General features: G+C 37.1%; 2 protein-coding genes across 4 annotated transcripts in view; one reads left to right on the top strand and one right to left on the bottom strand.

Moving 5' to 3' along the window:
• LOC310936757 (troponin T, fast skeletal muscle isoforms-like) overlaps nucleotides 1-10,590 on the top strand; it is a 43,091-nt gene extending 32,501 nt beyond the window's left edge. For 2 of the 3 annotated variants that reach the window (XM_083900892.1, XM_083900891.1), the window contains 14 exons: nucleotides 1,155-1,194; nucleotides 1,284-1,297; nucleotides 3,486-3,617; nucleotides 5,796-5,813; nucleotides 6,081-6,098; nucleotides 7,040-7,058; nucleotides 7,152-7,197; nucleotides 8,187-8,303; nucleotides 8,419-8,496; nucleotides 8,852-8,965; nucleotides 9,068-9,180; nucleotides 9,357-9,447; nucleotides 10,059-10,099; nucleotides 10,313-10,590. In XM_083900892.1, the coding sequence (XP_083757018.1) occupies nucleotides 1,175-1,194; nucleotides 1,284-1,297; nucleotides 3,486-3,617; nucleotides 5,796-5,813; nucleotides 6,081-6,098; nucleotides 7,040-7,058; nucleotides 7,152-7,197; nucleotides 8,187-8,303; nucleotides 8,419-8,496; nucleotides 8,852-8,965; nucleotides 9,068-9,180; nucleotides 9,357-9,447; nucleotides 10,059-10,099; nucleotides 10,313-10,349 (858 nt within the window). In that variant the 5' untranslated portion in view covers nucleotides 1,155-1,174 and the 3' untranslated portion in view covers nucleotides 10,350-10,590. The remainder of the gene's footprint in view (nucleotides 1-1,154; nucleotides 1,195-1,283; nucleotides 1,298-3,485; nucleotides 3,618-5,795; nucleotides 5,814-6,080; nucleotides 6,099-7,039; nucleotides 7,059-7,151; nucleotides 7,198-8,186; nucleotides 8,304-8,418; nucleotides 8,497-8,851; nucleotides 8,966-9,067; nucleotides 9,181-9,356; nucleotides 9,448-10,058; nucleotides 10,100-10,312) is intronic. The other variant, XM_083900893.1, reaches the window with a different exon arrangement.
• A 1,217-nt stretch (nucleotides 10,591-11,807) lies between these two features.
• On the bottom strand, nucleotides 11,808-17,231 carry LOC310936605 (myoblast determination protein 1 homolog 1-like). The gene is made up of 3 exons (XM_083900683.1): nucleotides 16,465-17,231; nucleotides 12,507-12,579; nucleotides 11,808-12,397 (listed from the first exon to the last, which is right to left on the bottom strand). The coding sequence occupies exons 1-3, from the start codon at nucleotides 16,999-17,001 to the stop codon at nucleotides 12,204-12,206; spliced, it is 804 nt and encodes a 267-aa protein (XP_083756809.1). The 5' UTR covers nucleotides 17,002-17,231; the 3' UTR covers nucleotides 11,808-12,203.
• Between the last annotated feature and the right edge of the window lie 1,075 nt (nucleotides 17,232-18,306).

The raw sequence follows: 18,306 nt of genomic DNA, 5'->3' as shown, positions 1-18,306 counted from the left end.
CAAAGTGTGAAGGAGTCATCCAAAGGCACTTTATATATATGCATATATATATACTGTATATACATCTAATATACTTTCAAAACATACAGGAGATACAGCCAAAAACTCAGCTTTGACTTGGCTGGTGGTGATGGTGGACCTTCACCAGGCTCATCCGAGAGCAATATTCACCATACCAGACATTTATACTTTTTTATTTGTGAAAGCTGGTGTTGAAGCGAGAAACACAGCTGGAGTATCAGCTCAAATCACGCAAAGGCTCTTGACCATCTGTAGTATGTTGAAATGAATTTGCTTTTGCTCTGTGGTCTTCCATAAGCTTGATATATGTTCAGATTCTCACTAAACCCCTGTGTTATTCAACAATCCTGCAGGCTGATATGCACACCCTGGACTCAGACTTTAGATTAACTTGGGTTATGAGCCTGGATCAACTTTACATAGCTCAGCGTAGCTTGGCACAAAGTCGGGATACGTGTTGCTGTATAATATGTCCTGAATTAAATGTTTTTTAAGTACGGTATTTATGAGCAGCTCAGTGGAAAGGGAGCTTGGCTTATAACCCCATTGATCGGGTTGTGTCAGGTAGGTTTATCCAGCATAAAGAAAATTTGCCCAATCATATATGTGGATCACTAGCAGATGATCCATTGTGGCGAGCCCGAAAGGTGAAACCAAAAGATAGAAATAACAATAATAATAATCTACTACTGCTTATGTGATACAGCATTTCATTGAGGTAAGGATGTTTTGTATGAAAAAAGGCAGTTCATTTTCATTACTAATGATGGCAGTCATGATTACACAAAGTGACACCTTTGTTTTGTCCAAACCACCAACCGACCATAATCCATAATCAAGCAATTGTTCCAGCTGTATTTTCTAATTTCTTGTATGTAGATTGGAAAAAATATTGATAATATTGCTTTTTAACAGAACATTTTCAGAAAGAAAGGTTTGCACAGAAGTGTATTCACTGTTTGATGAAAACAAAGTGTAACAGGAGCAGCAGGAGTGTGGAATCTCAGCAGCAGAACAGGACAGAAATGTCTCTGAAGGGATCAAACGTTTAACCTTTTCATATCGGCCGAGTCGCTCGTGCGGCTACTTCAATTCCGTGAACTCACGGGGTCGTTTGTTGTGTTTGCCCTCAGGTGTGAAGCCTGCGTTCACCATGTCTGACACTGAGGACGTGTAAGTGATGGCCAACAACGCTCGACAAATACTGGAACGATTCAAAACATTCATTATTAAAATGTTCTTTTTCTTTTTCTGTATTTCAGGGATCAGCTTGAGGGTAAGTGATAACCGTTCAGACACATTTGTTTTTTTGTTATTGGGCCCCTTAAACTTTGTAGCCGTCACATATTTTTTAGGCTATTTTTTTATATCTTTGTCATCACTCTGTGTCTCGTTGGTGTCGTGTTGTTCACCCACGTGTTTGTCTTTTCTATTGTCTTTTTTGTCCCTCTGTTGTTGTTCTGTGTCTCTATTTGTGTGTTTCTTTGTTTTTTTGTATCTGATATTCCATCAGTTGGGCAGACTCTGTAGACACCTTTTCTTCCAATGCTTAAAATAAAATGAATGAAGTTTATAAAGCATTGTTTGTTTGTTTGTTTGTTTGTTTGTTGTGTATCCCCTGTGTGTTTTCAGAATAATTCACCATCAATGCCATTGTCTTGCACAATGAAAATAAAGACTCTCTCTATAGTAACTGAATTTGAAAAGACAAATGAAGCTCCGCTCTTTCTATATGTTGTGTCACCCCACAGTGGTGATTTCCATAAATGCAGCACCTCAATTTTCTTTTTAAACATGTCTCAAGCTCATAGACATGAGGTTATTTTTCTCATTCTTACACATAGTGAAACTAAATAACACAATGTCATATTTGTTTCTGTTTCCTCTTTCCCAAATTGAAGAGGAGGAAGGTAAAGACGACAGGATCAGTTAAACATTTAAGACCTTTTTCTTTTTTTTTTACCGCACTAATTTGTCCGCTGCCTGGTTTCACCTTTAATTTGAAGTATTTGACACTAACACCCGCACAGATATTTTGGATTTTTCCAAATATCTACCACTCTCCTCAAGGGTTTTACCATTCAGATATGAGCGATAATTTTTTTTCTTCTCGCAAAAACACATATTTTGTTTTCCTCTGCGCTCTAAAACTAACCCAGCTCCTGCCGTCAGTCAAACACTTCCGAATTAAAGGTGACTTTTCCTGTTTGAGATTGAGGTTTAAAATCACGTGGTTAAGAAAAAAAATGTGATCAAGCCTCTCACGGGTTTATTTGACATTTCTTTTCTTTTGACTGTGACATGTTTACATGGTTATCTGTGAATGTCACATCGGTCCCAATCTGTCATTGACCTCGTTCACACAACAGCCGTATTTTTAACAGTCGAGATGGAAACTATCTGGAGGGTGTAATCGGGACATCGGCAGTTGTTAGAAGTGCAGCGATTAAGCCTGGAATGTTGACAAAGAGACCAGTGAGTTTCAAAGCTTTCCATTTTGTAAGACTAGAGTAGGTATATCTGCTTATATTTGTAAGAAATATACACAGTATAATTGTATAGCGAGCGAGTAACAGAGGCTATATCAAGACAAGATGTCACACCTTTGAGTTTACTTATAATTGTTTTTTATCCAAAAAATACAGTAAATGTGTTTTTTTGTATTTTGAATTTAAATGTATGTGAACTGTTTTTCTTTTGATGAAATCCATGCAGAAGGTCAGATATGAAGTGTCTAAAAAAATTATGTATAATTGATCTTTTATTGATGTTTTGGTAACACTTTGGATTAGGGAACACATATTCACCATTAACTAGGTGCAAGTAGCATACTAGCCCTTTATTAGTAATCATTGAACACGTATTAACACCTTATTTTACCACAAATTAAGATTTTTCCTACATAAGGTGTTAATATGTGCTTTTACTATTAAAGGCTAGTATGCGACTTATATGCATGCTAGTAAGCACCTAGTTAATGGTGAATATGTGTTCCCTAATCTAAATTGTCACCAATGTTTTTTTTATATTTTGATAAATATAGCATATTTAGCTAAATAAAACTAGCAAATATAGTTTTATTTATTATCAGACAGACTAGCTGTCATTTGAATTATGTCGCCATAATATGGTGAAAGAATGAGTTCTCCAGTATCTTTTGTTAATGTAAAAAAATATCAACACAAAACCAGCTGGTTTTCAGGTGTACAGTTCAATATGGCTTCTGTGTGAAAGGTCGACTGACTTTGTCATCATCATCATCATCATCATCAACTGTTTTCTTTCCTCTGTTCTTCAGCAGCACTTTTCCTCACTCCATCATCCATCCTCTCTCTCTGTCACTAAAGTAATCTCTCTCACTCTTGGTTTCTAATGGCTCTGTAATGTGTCTGTGGTCTTCGTTAACGGCCTTCTCCGACACACTCCCTCTCCCTGGCGGTTCGGTGCGTGCTGCGTGCCCATAGCCCAGGAGGAGGTTGTAGAAGTAGAAGTAGCCCCTGAGGCGGAGGCCCAGGTAGAAGCAGAGCCAGAGGTAGAGCCTGAACCTGAACCTGAACCAGAACCAGAGCCGGAGCAGGAGGTTCTTGACGAGGAAGGTATGTGGCACGGGCAGTGCATTTTACCCTTCTCCACGCAGGACATCCAGCACTCAGTTCTAGGATAGTTGTGTCCTATGTGCTGTAAAACTTATCCTGCTCTATAAGTCAAAGTCTTGAGTCTTATATGACAATTAAACTGCTTTCCTTGTTTTAGTTAGTCCTCTACATTCACTGCAAATGTGTATAGAACCAAGTAAAATGTTTAGATAATTTATTAAGAGGCATTGGACTCAACTATGAGGATAGTATGCCAGTGTTGCCAAGAAGTTCATTTTATGAATGGTGTAGCAGAGTCTGATGCCAAATGTTATAGCTCAATATTCTGAAACTTAAATTAAGGTGGAGTTTTCACGATTTGAAGCCACTTTGTGTAGAATTTAATGCTACATTTATTTTTTTGCAGATAAAACTGTCTGTAAATAAGACACAGGTCCAATGGATGTGTTCTTTTAGGAAGAAACTTATCATATTTTAGTAATTTACTTAAAATTATGTTACAATTTAAAGGCCCAGTGTGTAACTGGACTTGGCCATGGGCAGGAAAGGGAACTTGGCTTGTGACCTAGAGGGTTGCCAGTTACCAAACCCCCATTGGCAGGGGCTGCTCGCTGCTCCTAATTCTAGGAAGCCTTCTAGTAGAGGATGGGTTAAATGCAGAGAAGGAATTCCCCCTGTGGGACTGTAAGAACAATTGACATCTAATAGGACCACTTACCCCTCTTGTTCATGAGCATCAGGGAACTATAGTGGCCTTCAAGGAAAGCAAGGCCTTTGCTTACATAACAAAGGCTTATTCTAAGGTTCAGAAAACCAATAGTACTTTTGTAGTATTTTCAGTTTCCTAAATGTAACGTGCAAGACCTTAAAGACCAAATAAATTATTTAAAAAAAGAGCAGAAAGTAGAAAATATAATTACACAGTAAAGCAGCTTCTATTTCACTTTTTCCACTGGAGTCACCCCCTCTTTATAACTGTCTAGTAAATCAAGAACATGCACACCAGATAATTTAGATAGCCTAAAACAAAATCTTAACTTTAGAGAAAACATATAGACTATATACTGTATATGCCACGAGCTACCTTCAAATCCGAAGATTTCATTCATGCCAGTGCCATTAGTTTTGCTTACATGCGACTGCAATTAGTATTGTAGTCGCATGTAAGCGCACACACCAGCAGCATCAGTTTTAAGACATCGCCCTATTCCCGAACATCACCACACAGTACTTTTGTCTAATATGCTTCACGCATCACTGTGGCACAACAGGGCCACTTTTGGTGTCTTTGGGCTTCTCAAACAAACCCCTGAACCACCACAGTGATCATTTTTTGTTTTCCAGTGTCAGATGTGTGTTTTAAATATGAGCTGTGCGTTCATCATTTGAAAGCGAGAAGGATAATAATGAGCTGCTTTTACATGAATCAACTGTCCCATCTCATCCGTGGCCTTCTATCCATTTTGTCATAATGTCCTCTGTTTGCATTTTGGCAAACTCAAGGATGATGGGTAATTTCAGTCATGTAAAAGCCACTTCTCCTCACCTCCCTTTTTTTTTTTCTCTCTCCCCATGTTTAGCATCTTTCTTTCTGTGTGTAGACATAGAGTGAGACTGGCGAAAGCGCTGTAAAAGCATTTACATGTGGGTGTTGTGGTGGAATGCGGTCATCTTCACTATTCATGTTTGCAATAGAAAAGTTTGTTTTTATTGATTTCTGCAAAGACGGAGCCGCTGCACAAGTCTCGGGCTTTAATGGTACGTGTGCAGAACTGTCGCTGACACTGCTTCAAGGCTGTTTTATAAAGGGTGAATCTGAGTCATTGTAGGCCACCACAAATTGGTGGCCTCCCTAAGTCAAAGTCAAGTCAACAAATCAATAAAAACCTCCTGATCTTTATTGATAAATTGTTTTTGACCAAATATAGATGTCATTTGTGTGCGTTTTATTCATTTAAAGTCAGCTATAATCAAACCTGACAGTGAAAAGCGTTGCCTTGTAGATTTAATGCATAAATTATAATAATAATGGGACTTGTGCAGTGGCTGCCTGTATTTCTACAATAAAAGCACAAACACCCCAATCTTGTAAATGTGCTTCATGAGCTGAACCGGCTGCCCAGTCCGATCTCTAATGATCTCTGTTCTGCTCTTGCTTTCTACGCTTGCTGCATGCAGAGGCCTATGACGAGGAAGGTATGTTGATTTTGAATTCTTCTTCTTTCTACGTCTGATTTCCTTGTCACTTACGGAGTCCTTCGCACAATTCACACACGAATAATTAGAACTGTTAATGGTTTTTTTTTGTTTCACCGATTTACCTGGAGGGAACAATGAGCAGACTGTATCGCTTTAGTCGCTTTAGAAGAAGTGAGGAAGTGGATTCAGAAATGCTGAGTCATGGTTACAGATCCCTCTCTCACTTCTGCTTCTTCTCTTTCTTGCATGAATGTGTCCTGCCAGAGGAGGGAGATCAAGATGGTACTTTGTATTTCCTGCTGAGTCGCTGTTGCTTTGCCTGAGTTTTCCTTCCATTTTTTTTTGTCTGTTTTGCTTATTGTATTTTTAAGAGATTAATCTTCTATAAAGACATGAAGAGCTAATCACGAACTCCTGATTTTTTCACAACAAAAATAAAACATTATTAACAATAATTGCATACATTGTGAAATTGTTCCTATTACATAGGTTATGTTGTGATTTATGACACGGAATATTGATCCTAATTATAAATGTATTTTGATTATATTGGTTTGATTTGCAAACTAATGCTCAAACAAATTAACAAGTGAAGAAGTAAGGTAACCTTATTTTTCAGTGGCCTCATTAATGTGTTGTAACCCTCACTTCAGAGAAAATGCACCATAATAAAGAAACTCAGCGATGCTTTAAATAGAGCTTTAAAACTTACTCTTCCTCAACAAATGGAGTGGATGAGAAATTCTGTGTCAGCTAAATTAAACACGGTGTAGTCTATCTATTAGTCATCTTTGCTTACATTGCTTGTAAATAAGACATACAAATCTACTTGTAGCACACTATATAACTGAAATATGATCATTTTAACGTGGCCACACATTGCTATACATGCTGTGATATCATCACTAGCTGCTAATGCTAAATCAATCAGCCTGTATTAGGTTGGGTTAATGTTTATTTGCAATCTAGCAAAGTATTACTGTGTATTTTCAGCACTTGAAAATGAGGCACATACACAGTAATCAGGCCACTGTTTTTGCACACTTACATTACAATCCTTTGGAGGTGTGGACCAACTTGCAGCCCTCATCTTGTCCACATGGATATTTTTTTCCCCTGATTAACCAGCAGCTCTTTACTCTTCACATCTTCCCGTGTTTATTTATCTAACTGTCTGATGTCCCTTTTGCCTCCCTAATGTTGTTTTGTTGCTGTAAAACCAGAAGAGAAGCCGAAGTTCAAGTGAGTATATATTGTGTATTTCCTGTGGATGATACATGGTTCATATATGTGTGATACTTTTCACTTAAATGCGTATATTATGTCTTTCAACAGACCTTCTGCTCCAAAGATCCCCGATGGCGAGAAAGTGGACTTTGACGTAATATGACTTTTGTTGAACGATACTGTATCTATGAATAGAGTAGAATAGAATAGTCATTTTACCAATTTGAGGTAAAACAATCCAGAATATTATTTCAAAGCTATGAGAGGTCAATACGTATTCAACACTTAGAAGTTGAGCTATATTTTCTGCAAAAAAAAAACTATTGTCTGCTAACTAATCCAAAATGAAAACATTAACGTTGTGCCTAATGAAGTTGCACAGTGTTTGTATTATGTAAGCCCTACGCTAATGCTAATTGTAGCCTCGATAGCTTACCTTTGGAAACAGTAGTATTAGCATGCTAATGCAAAATAAATATGTACTTACGTATTGGTGAATGGACACCTCGTCGTTTCAATATAACACCATTGTCTGCGGTAAACCGTGTGAAAATGTCTCACCCACAGTGAGGGCAGCCTCTTCACTCCCACCTCCCCGTTCCAGACAGCGCAGCTGCTGCTGCTGATGAGCCGCTGCCTGCTTGGTGTAGCGTGATAAATCAGCGAAAATTCAAAAAATAAATAAATCAAGGATGCACACCATCGGGCCATGCTCAACCCATATTCAAAGTCTAAGGGTGATCTGACTAACACTCAGCTAGATATACCTGTCACAGACACACAGACAGTCACACAGACGCAACTTGCTTTCTAGATCGATAAGACCAGGATTTCTATCCTTAAAAAGAAGTACAGTAAATTAAGTACAACATAACCATAATATGGTTATGTTGTACTTAATATAATGTACTACATAATATAACCATGAAAGAGTGTAGTGTATTCTGTCAACAGCGACCTGCAACCGACAAACCAGACAACTTTCTGTTGAAAACATTGTTAAGAGAGCTTGAAAACACTCTTAGAAACAGATTTCCCCTATTAGCTTCAAACTCTAATTTTGACATTTGTACACGACATTGCTGCAGAAAGAGCAGTCTCTCTCCAGGCACCTCATGTTTTTTTGTCTGTCCACTAATAAAGGACATCCAGAAGAAACGTCAAAACAAAGACCTGGTCGAGCTGCAGTCGCTGATCGACGCTCACTTTGAGTGCAGGAAGAAAGAGGAGGAGGAACTCATCGCTCTTAAAGAACGAATTGTGAGATTTCACCTATGGGGAACGCAACAGTCCTCGTAAAAATAAATGTCAACTACTAAAACGCCAGCTACATTTCCACATAGATGGACATCTTTGCATTCTGTCTTCTGAATAGGAAAAGCGTCGAGCTGAGCGAGCTGAACAGCAGAGGGTCCGTGCTGAGAAAGATAAAGAGCGGCAGGCCAGACGGGAGGTATGCATGATTGCCAACATGATTTTCTCAGAGATGTGGTTCATTTAAAGGTGCATTTTGTCTGAAAGAATTAGTCCCAGGAAGTTGGGACTTTACTGGGAACTATGAGTGACTCCACTGCAAGTACCAGGGTCTAAATGGAAGTACCTGGCAGATTTGTTTTGGCCTCAATAAAGTCCCCACTCAGGGGGTCATACTTCTGGTTCAGGAGCCTTGGAGCTTACAGCACTGAAAATACCTGATTTTGTTTTTTTTCGAGACTTCTGTGTTTTTTTTTATTCTAGATTTTCTGCTGATATACTCTCAAATATTGATCTTTTATACTGATATTGTTTTGATCATTTCAAATTTACAGGCTGAGCGACAGAGGAAAGAGGACGCTGACACCCACAGGAGGGCTGAGGATGACGCCAAGAAGAAGATCGCACTAAGCAACATGGGATCAGGCTATAGCAGCCACCTGCAGAGGGTTGGCTTTTTACTCCTTTCTATTTGTTATTCCTTATTTTATTTATGTATTATTTTTTTATATAACTTGACCTTAAAGTGTCAACCTATTTTTTTTTTCTAGATTGATCAGAAGAGGGGCAAGAAACAGACTGAAAGAGAAAAGAAGAAGAAGGTTCTGGCAGAAAGATGCAAACCTCTGAGCGTTGATGATGATTTCCCTGAGGACAAACTGAGGTAATCCACAGTCATAGACAACGACAAGAATGTTCAAGGTTTTTCAGTGACATTTTCACCTCTGCTGACTCCTCTGTGATCTCTTTTTTTAAACCGTAGCAGCTTTTTCGATGGTATAGTATGTTCCTTCATAAGTTTGTTCATCACGTCTCTGGTTCCTGCTTTGCGTTTGTCAGGGAAAAGGCGAAGGAGCTGTGGGAGTGGCTGCATGACCTGGAGGCGATTAAATATGACCACTGTGAGAAGCTCAAGAGACAGAGATATGAGGTCAGTCACAGACGAGAAAATTCTGTCTGCTCATCTTATCTTCCCTTATCTTTCCCGACACTACTGTGTTATATTAAAGGTGCATTATGTAATAAATCTAAAGCAAACTGGCCATAAAATCCTCCTAATATGTCACAGAGACTCAGGAATAATGTTCATATAACAAACTGAACTCACCAACAACAACAGTACAGCAAAAATATTTGCATTAAAAAAAACTTTTGCGGACCGCAAATCATGTTCATGTTTTGAAATCATGTTTTGGCATGTGGCGCCACCTACCGCCGTCTACCAATCATTGCATTCAGTAGAGTCTCAGCTGCAGAGCAACCACGGGTTGCCAGTTACGTCTGAGCTACTTTGAATTTGAGTGTAGTAACCGTTTTTGGCCACATTCTTACATATGGCGCCTTTAATATAATGTTACTGTTAAGCACTTAAAATTACCTAGATTTGTGTCTGTTTTGTGTGTATTACGCAAAAATGTCAACACAACAGTTTCAGGCAGAGATGTCAGGTTTGGAATTGCCAGTATTTAAATACTCACTGATGTTTTTTAGGTGAAAAATGTTGCACTTTACCGTAAATATGCACATGTACTTCTCTTTCAGGTCGTTTCTCTCAGGAACCGAATTGACGAGCTGCAGAAACAGTAAGTACAGAAACCAACTGCATCTGAAACCATCTTTTTTTGTCTTAATTCATCCAAAAGTGTAAACCCCTTGATCACAGAATTCTAATGTATTTATTGATGCAGTTTGTCCCACAATGTGTGAATATTCTAGGATGTTTAGAATGTCACCACTCAGATATAACTCTGTTTTTTGTGTGTGTGTGTTTTTTCTTTTTTTTTTGCACCTTGCAGCAGCAAGAAGGGAGCTGCCTCACGTCGCAGGAAGTGAGCGGCGTGTCAATAGGTGACGTGTTCCCTCTGCTAAAGCAGCGCTTCAAACACTGCCACAGCTCCACGGGCTGGAGCGGACATCTTAACGACGGTGTCTGCTGAAGTCAAAAACTGTTTCTAATTTATCTCCAACTAAAAGAATTTCAATGTGACAAAATGTTGTCAAGTGTTTGTGTCAAAAAAAAAACCCTAAAAGGTTTTATTGGTTCCTAAAATAAAATGATTCATCCTCCAACCTTCATTGACCAAGTTTGTATTCATCAATCGTGTTTATTTTATTATTATTAATAGATATTGTAAATTAAGCCACTGACAAATTTTTCTAAAAATTATTCCTAACACATTTTTATGAGAAGGGAAACAATCCAATAATAGCAGCTTTTGCGTTTACTATAAAATGATGTGTTTCATCCTCTCAATCAAGTCTATAGTGCACTGTATAATATTTATTACCACACTTTTGTATGCCTAACTTAATTTTCAGTTTATTTGGCATAAAGTATACTATAATGACATTTTATTTTTCTTAATTTAGAGGTGTTTGTTTGCCCTTCTTATGACATGTGTGTACAATACTGGATATAGCATTATTGTGTCATGCTATGACGTTTTTTATAGCCTATATAATTACATTTTAATGTCATTTACTTTACTCTATAGCATTTTTCATACACTACACTATCACATTATTATGTCCCATCATACTATGATGTTTTTAACGCCACACATTTGCATGACTGTGTTTTAATGCCGTACAATACAGCTATGCATCTATACTAGTATACACCTTAGTCTACTGTGACATTTCAATGCCTTTCTATTATGTGACATTTCTGTTTTTTCATAGATTTTACGTTCTAGTAAAACAAAGGGAATAACAGGTATAACACATAGTTCCTGTGTTTGTGTCAGCGATAAAACAAACGTGACAGTGAAGCAAAGATCTCTTCACACAGCTCTATTTTTTTTTTAACTAAATTTGTTTAACGAAAACAACAGTGCAATCTTTATCCTGTGAAACACAATCCAGCTTAGTTAGATGGACCAATAATTGATCATCATGTAATCTAAATGACACTATAAATAGCATTGCGTGATTGGGCTATATTCACACATACTGTAGCTCACTGACACCTTGAATGTGTGAAGGTGAGATACTGTACCACTGTAAATATCCATTTTTAAAATGCTAATCGTGTTGAAACAGTTCAGACAATAATATAGAAAAATTACTAAATAAATTTACAAAAATGTGCTGACATCTTCTGTCACTGTTACTCCCATATTGTCTTTATCCCCCCACTGCTCATTTTTGTCAATGGGCTCATTGTAGAGAGAAAAAAACTCCAATAATTCAAAAAACAAAGCATTTAACTCTACATTCACCTATAATAGAGACTATATTAACTATGTTAAAGATAAAAGCCTGGGAAATATTAGACTCACAATATAAATATGTCTTTATTAAAGTGTTATTCAGTGATAAATAATATGAACATATGGCACAACAATCCATCCATGTGTGTGTGTGTGTACTTTGGACAAGCAACTCTTATTTTACCGATGAACAACATCACAATATGGTCCTTTATCATTAGTTCACTGCAGCAGAAATCACTACAGTCTGGTTACACACAGTATGTTGATACAGAATATTGTTCTTCTGCAGCCGCCTTCAGGTGAAAACACCACCAAGCACCAGTCTGAAGACTCCGTCCTGAAGTGTATGAGAGTAAACTCTCCCAAAATAAAATCAGGAAGTTCAAAAATGTTGAAGGAATAGTTTTTTTTTAGATATATATATGGAGAGAATATGTCTTTCAGCAGAAGCAGAGTCGTGGGCTCCTGTGGTTCAGAGTGGCTCGTACATACTGTTGGGTTCAGCAGAAGGCCTGGAGACAGCAGGGCTGTGAGGAGGTGATCCAGGGCCTTGGGGAACCACGCTGTCTCCTGGAGGAACCACAGCCCGGTCTGTGCTGATCCGCTCGACAATACTGGACAAACACGCCAAACTAGAAATGAGGCTGCGTTTGGTGTTTCTGGGACCTGCAAGAGAAATATAAACAGGAAACATTGGTTTTTGCTTTTCAACAAAACAACAACAGTTGCTAATACTGAGCTGAGGCAGGGCTGAGAAAGTCATCATGAAACTGACCGTCTGGTGTTTGGCCGCAGTAGGAACTGTCGCCACTTTCTCTTTTGGCCGAACATGCGGACGTGAAATCCATCTGAAACCACAGATCAACCAGTTAATAAACCAAATGTAATGTATTGATTAGAACACACTGATGCAGTTTAATGAAGCAGACTTTTCAAACAGTATATTAAGAGTATGTGATTGTCCTGCTGAGTGTGATGTGACTTCCAGGCTGTAAAAATTATTTCAGGTGAGCTTTTAATGTAAGACATGCAAATACTACATTTTAGCATGTTATTTACAAAGATAAAGTGAGCTACTGTGAAAGAATTTCATGGAAAAAATAATTGTTTATTAATTAATTAATAGTAATTTCCAAAATATCAGGTGAAAAAATTGCAAAAAATATGTAATCAATGAATAAGGGGCTGTCCACACGGAAACTTTTTGGTCAAATTTTGGAAGACATACTATACTTTGAATTTTTTTCACGACGACATAGTATAGTATGACGTTTTTCCGAAAATTCTGGACCAAAATTTTTTTTTCAAAAAAATTGTCCGATTTTGGACGAAATAGTGTAGTATGAAATTTTGGTTGATGGCATAGTATAGTATGACGTTTTGGTCACAGTTTGGACTAAAAACAAATTTTCTAAAAAATTATCCGATTTTGGACGACATAGTATAGTATGACGTTTTTGTCACATTTTGGACGACATAGCATAGTATGACATTTTTGTCAAATTGTGGACAAAATTTTATTTTTTTAAGAAAATGGTCAGATTTCAGACGAAATAGTGTAGTATGACATTTTGGTCAACGACATAGTATAGTATGACGTTTTGGTCACATTTTGGACTAAAACATATTGTTCAAAAAAATTGTCCGATTTTGGAGGACATAGTATAGTATGACGTTTTTGTCGAATTCTGGACAAAAACATTTTTTTCAAAAAGATTGTCCGATTTTGGACGAAACAGTGTAGTATGACATTTTGGTTGATGGCATAGTATAGTATGACATTTTGGTCACAGTTTGGACTAAAAACTAATTTTCAAAAAAATTATCCGATTTTGGACGACATAGTATAGTATGACGTTTTTGTCAAATTCTGGACCAAAATTGTTTTTTCAATAAAATTGTCCGATTTTGGACGAAATAGTGTAGTATGACATTTTGGTTGATGGCATAGTATAGTATGACGTTTTGGTCACAGTTTGGACTAAAAACACATTTTCTAAAAAATTATCCGATTTTGGACGACATAGTATAGTATGACGTTTTTGTCACATTTTGGACGACATAGCATAGTATGACATTTTTGTCAAATTGTGGACAAAATTTTATTTTTTTAAGAAAATGGTCAGATTTCAGACGAAATAGTGTAGTATGACGTTTTGGTCAACGACATAGTATAGTATGACGTTTTGGTCACATTTTGGACTAAAACATATTGTTCAAAAAAAATTTCAGATTTTGGAGGACATAGTATAGTATGACGTTTTTGTCGAATTCTGGACAAAAACATTTCTTTCAAAAAAATTGTCCGATTTTGGACGAAACAGTGTAGTATGACATTTTGGTTGATGGCATAGTATAGTATGACGTTTTGGTCACAGTTTGGACTAAAAACTAATTTTCAAAAAAAATATCAGATTTTGGACGACATAGTATAGTATGACGTTTTTCTCAAATTCTGGACCAAAATTTTTTTTTCGAAAAAATTGTCCGATTTTGGACGAAATAGTGTAGCATGACATTTTGGTTGATGGCATAGTATAGTTTGACGTTTTGGTCACAGTTTGGACTAAAAACAAATTTTCAAAAAAATTATCAGATTTTGGACGACATAGTATATAGTATGACGTTTTTGTCAAATTCTGGACCAAAATTGTTTTTTCAAAAAAATGGTCAGATTTTGGACGAAACAGTGTAGTATGACATTTTGGTTGATGGCATAGTATAGTATGACATTTTGGTCACAGTTTGGACTAAAAACAAATTTTCCAAAAAATTATCCGATTTTGGACGACATAGTATAGTATGACGTTTTGGTCAAATTCTGGACCAAAATTGTTTTTTTTTAAAAATGGTCAGATTTTGGACGAAATAGTGTAGTATGACATTTTGGTTGATGGCATAGTATAGTATGACGTTTTGGTCACAGTTTGGACTAAAAACAAATTTTCAAAAAAATTATCCGATTTTGGACGACATAGTATAGTATGACGTTTTTGTCATATTCTGGACCAAAAAATTTTTTTCAAAAAAATTGTCAGATTTTGGACGAAATAGTGTAGTATGACATTTTGGTTGATGGCATATAGTATAGTATGACGTTTTGGTCACAGTTTGGACTAAAAACTAATTTTCAAAAGAAATATCCGATTTTGGACGACATAGTATAGTATGACGTTTTTCTCAAATTCTGGACCAAAATTTTTTTTTCAAAAAAATTGTCCGATTTTGGACGAAATAGTGTAGTATGACATTTTGGTTGATGGCATAGTATAGTTTGACGTTTTGGTCACAGTTTGGACTAAAAACAAATTTTCAAAAAAATTATCAGATTTTGGACGACATAGTATAGTATGACGTTTTGGTCAAATTCTGGACCAAAATTGTTTTTTCAAAAAAATGGTCAGATTTTGGACGAAATAGTGTAGTATGACATTTTGGTTGATGGCATAGTATAGTATGACGTCTTGGTCACAGTTTGGACTAAAAACAAATTTTCAAAAAAATTATCCGATTTTGGATGACATAGTATATACAGTAGTATGACGTTTTTGTCAAATTCTGAACCAAATTTTTTTTTTTCCAAAAAAGGTTTCAGATTTTGGAATTAATAGTGTAGTATGACATTTTGGTCGACAACATAGTATAGTATGACTTTTGGTCAAATTTTGGACGACATAGTAAAGTATGACTTTTTTGTCGAATTCTGGACAAAACATTTTTTTTCAAAAAAGTGGTCAGATTTTAGACGAATTAGTGTAGTTTCATATTGTTTACATATTAAAGTATGACGTTTTGGTCACATTTTGGACTAAAAACTAATTTTCAAAATAATTATCTGATTTTGGATGACATAGCATAGTATGACACTTTTGTCAAATTCTGCACAAATTTTTTATTTTTTTTAAAAATGGTCGGATTTCAGACGAAATAGTGTAGTATGACGTTTTGGTCAACGACATAGTTATAGTATGACGTTTTGGTCACATTTTGGACTAAAACAATTATTTCAAAAAAATTGTCTGATTTTGGAGGACATATAGGATGACACTTATGTCCAATTCTGGAGCAAAATCTTTTTTTTTAATGGTCAGATTTTGGACGAAATAGTGTATTATAAAATTTTGGTTGAAGACAGTATATTATGACGTATTGGTCACATTTTTGACTAAAACAAATTTTAAAAAAAAAATTCCGATTTTGGACGACATAGTTTAGCATGACGTTTTGGTCAAATTATGGACCAAATTTTTTTCAAAGAAATGGTCAGATTTTGGATGAAATAGTGTCGTATGACATTTTGGTAGATGACATAGTATAGTATGACACGTTGTTTTGTCAAATGACATACTATACTATGATGTTTTTATCAAAATTTGGACCAAAATTGTTTTTTGTCAAATTTTGAACGACATACTATACTATGAATTTTTGTCAAATTTTGGACCACATACTATAGTATAACTTTTTGGTAAAATCTTAATAAAACATTTTTTTTTACTTTTTTTTGTCAAATTTTGGACGACATACTCAAGTATTACTTTTTTGTCATGTCATGTGACTTGAGTCCACACCTCTGGTAACAAATTCTACAATGTAGCTAAGGGTCATCTTAAGCTTCTACCATTTTAAATGTCCATCTTAAAGATTCCATTCATGAAAACTACACACTGTGGCCAGAAATAAATACCCCAAACATGTTCCCACATAAACTCCTCAGCTGTTCCTGGACTCACCATGCCATCGGAGCAGTTGGAGCCGGGGCTGGAAGCAGCTGAGTCACCGCTGTAGGGTTCCAGTGGTGGGTAGAAGCTGTCGTCCCGGCCAGTTCTCAGCAGTGCCTGCAGAGACTCGATGTAGCTGATTGCATTGCGCAGGATTTCCACTTTAGGCAGCCGCTGGTTTGGGCTGGTGGCTGTGCAGCGTTTCAGGGTCTCGAAGGCGTCGTTCACTTTGCCAAGCCGGCGCCGTTCTCTCATCGTTGCTGCTTTTCTTCTGTCTTCATTTGTTGTCTTTCTTTTGCAGGCCTTGCAGGCCCACAGCAGGCAGTGTCCCGTCTGGTGGAGGCCCTCAGGGGCCCTCACATGCTCATCCTCGGGCACGTGGTGATGGTGCTGATGGTGATGAAGAGGGTCGTCTGGCTTCAGGAGGCCGGCGTGCAACAGGCGAGCATCCAGGTCGTCAAAAAAGTTCAGATCATTGGTGTTGAAGCCGGGGTCTTCATAAAGGTCATCAGATGAGGAGAGAGGGAATGGAAGGTCAGACAGATCCATTGTCCACTGAAGAGGATTCTGTGACAGAGAGAGACGCGCAAAAAAAAAGTTCCTCCGAAAATCCCCCGGAGAACTGAAAATCAGAAAATCTCTGCCAGATAAGTATTCGTCTACCTGGAAAGTGTAAACTTATCAAGAGCACAGGGAAGAGACGGCGCTCTCTATTACAGTAACAGTCAGCTGACCTGTTTTAAAAAAACTGAAACAGTCTGCAGAGAAGTGACAGTACATTTAAAGGGACAGTCTGTGTTACTTCATCTCCCTTGGCTTTGGTTTGTCCTTATAAAGGAGTCAGTGTGTAGGCGGGGCTGCAGCGTAAGTGGCCAACGGGCTGGGAGGTGTGTGTGTGTGTGTGTGTGTGTGTGTGTGTGTGTGTGTGTGTGTGTGTGTGTGTGTGTGTGTGTGTGTGTGTGTGTGTGTGTGTGTGTGTGTGTGTGTGTGTGTGCGCGCGCAGGGAGTGATGAGATGACTGAGGTGAAACTAAGCAACAAAAAGTAAAAAGTAAAAAGTTCAACACATCATTTAAACTAGATTTTCAGATTCTAACACAAATAGCTGGATCATAAGGATTTATGATTAAATGTATTAAATTAAATTTAATACATTTAATTGACCAAATCAGCTTAATCATAGACAACATTTGAATTGCAGTTCACTCCAACTTAATACAGTTTTCTTCGTTTGAGCTGTTGATGATCCAAAGCCAATGTTAAATGTTATTAATGACCACTTGATAGCATTTTGTTTGCGGTTAAATGTATGCAATGATAACATATAGTAATTGCAGTAAAACAGAAGAACTTATAAACAAGGTTTATTTATTGAATATTTATATTTATTCATTCATTTTTATTGCTGTTTCTGTTTCTGTTTAATTTGCGCCAAGTGTCTTTGTCGTTGCTCTTTGTACAGTATGTGAACATTAATGTACTTTTTTTTTTTTTTTTTTTTTAATACAGTTTCAGTTCTGTGAAAAGTTGAAATCCCTGTGACTGCTGAGTGCTTCAGTCTGCCGTCCTGCTGAGGAGGTCACCATGTCACAAAGTCATCAGGTTCCCTGGTCTGAAGTGTGTGGACTTTAGGGTTTTAGGGTCATCACTGGACAACAGTTTAAGACAATCTGTCCAAACAGGTGAAACGATCCCAGCTCGCACATTAAGTGATTCTCATTTGTTTTTGAAGGGCTTGCCTGTTTATTTTATCTCTGTTATATTTCTGTCGTGATTGTAGCCTCAGTTACTTTCACATGTACTACAGTGTTTGTTTAATTAACTTTTCCAGATTGCTTTACAGGAAAGAAAATGT

The sequence above is a fragment of the Microchirus variegatus genome (genome assembly GCF_963457635.1).
Source record: "Microchirus variegatus genome assembly, chromosome: 14".
Taxonomy (NCBI): domain Eukaryota; kingdom Metazoa; phylum Chordata; class Actinopteri; order Pleuronectiformes; family Soleidae; genus Microchirus; species Microchirus variegatus.
Note: the sequence above shows the minus strand (reverse complement) of the source record. Positions and strands in the feature narration are given on the sequence as shown.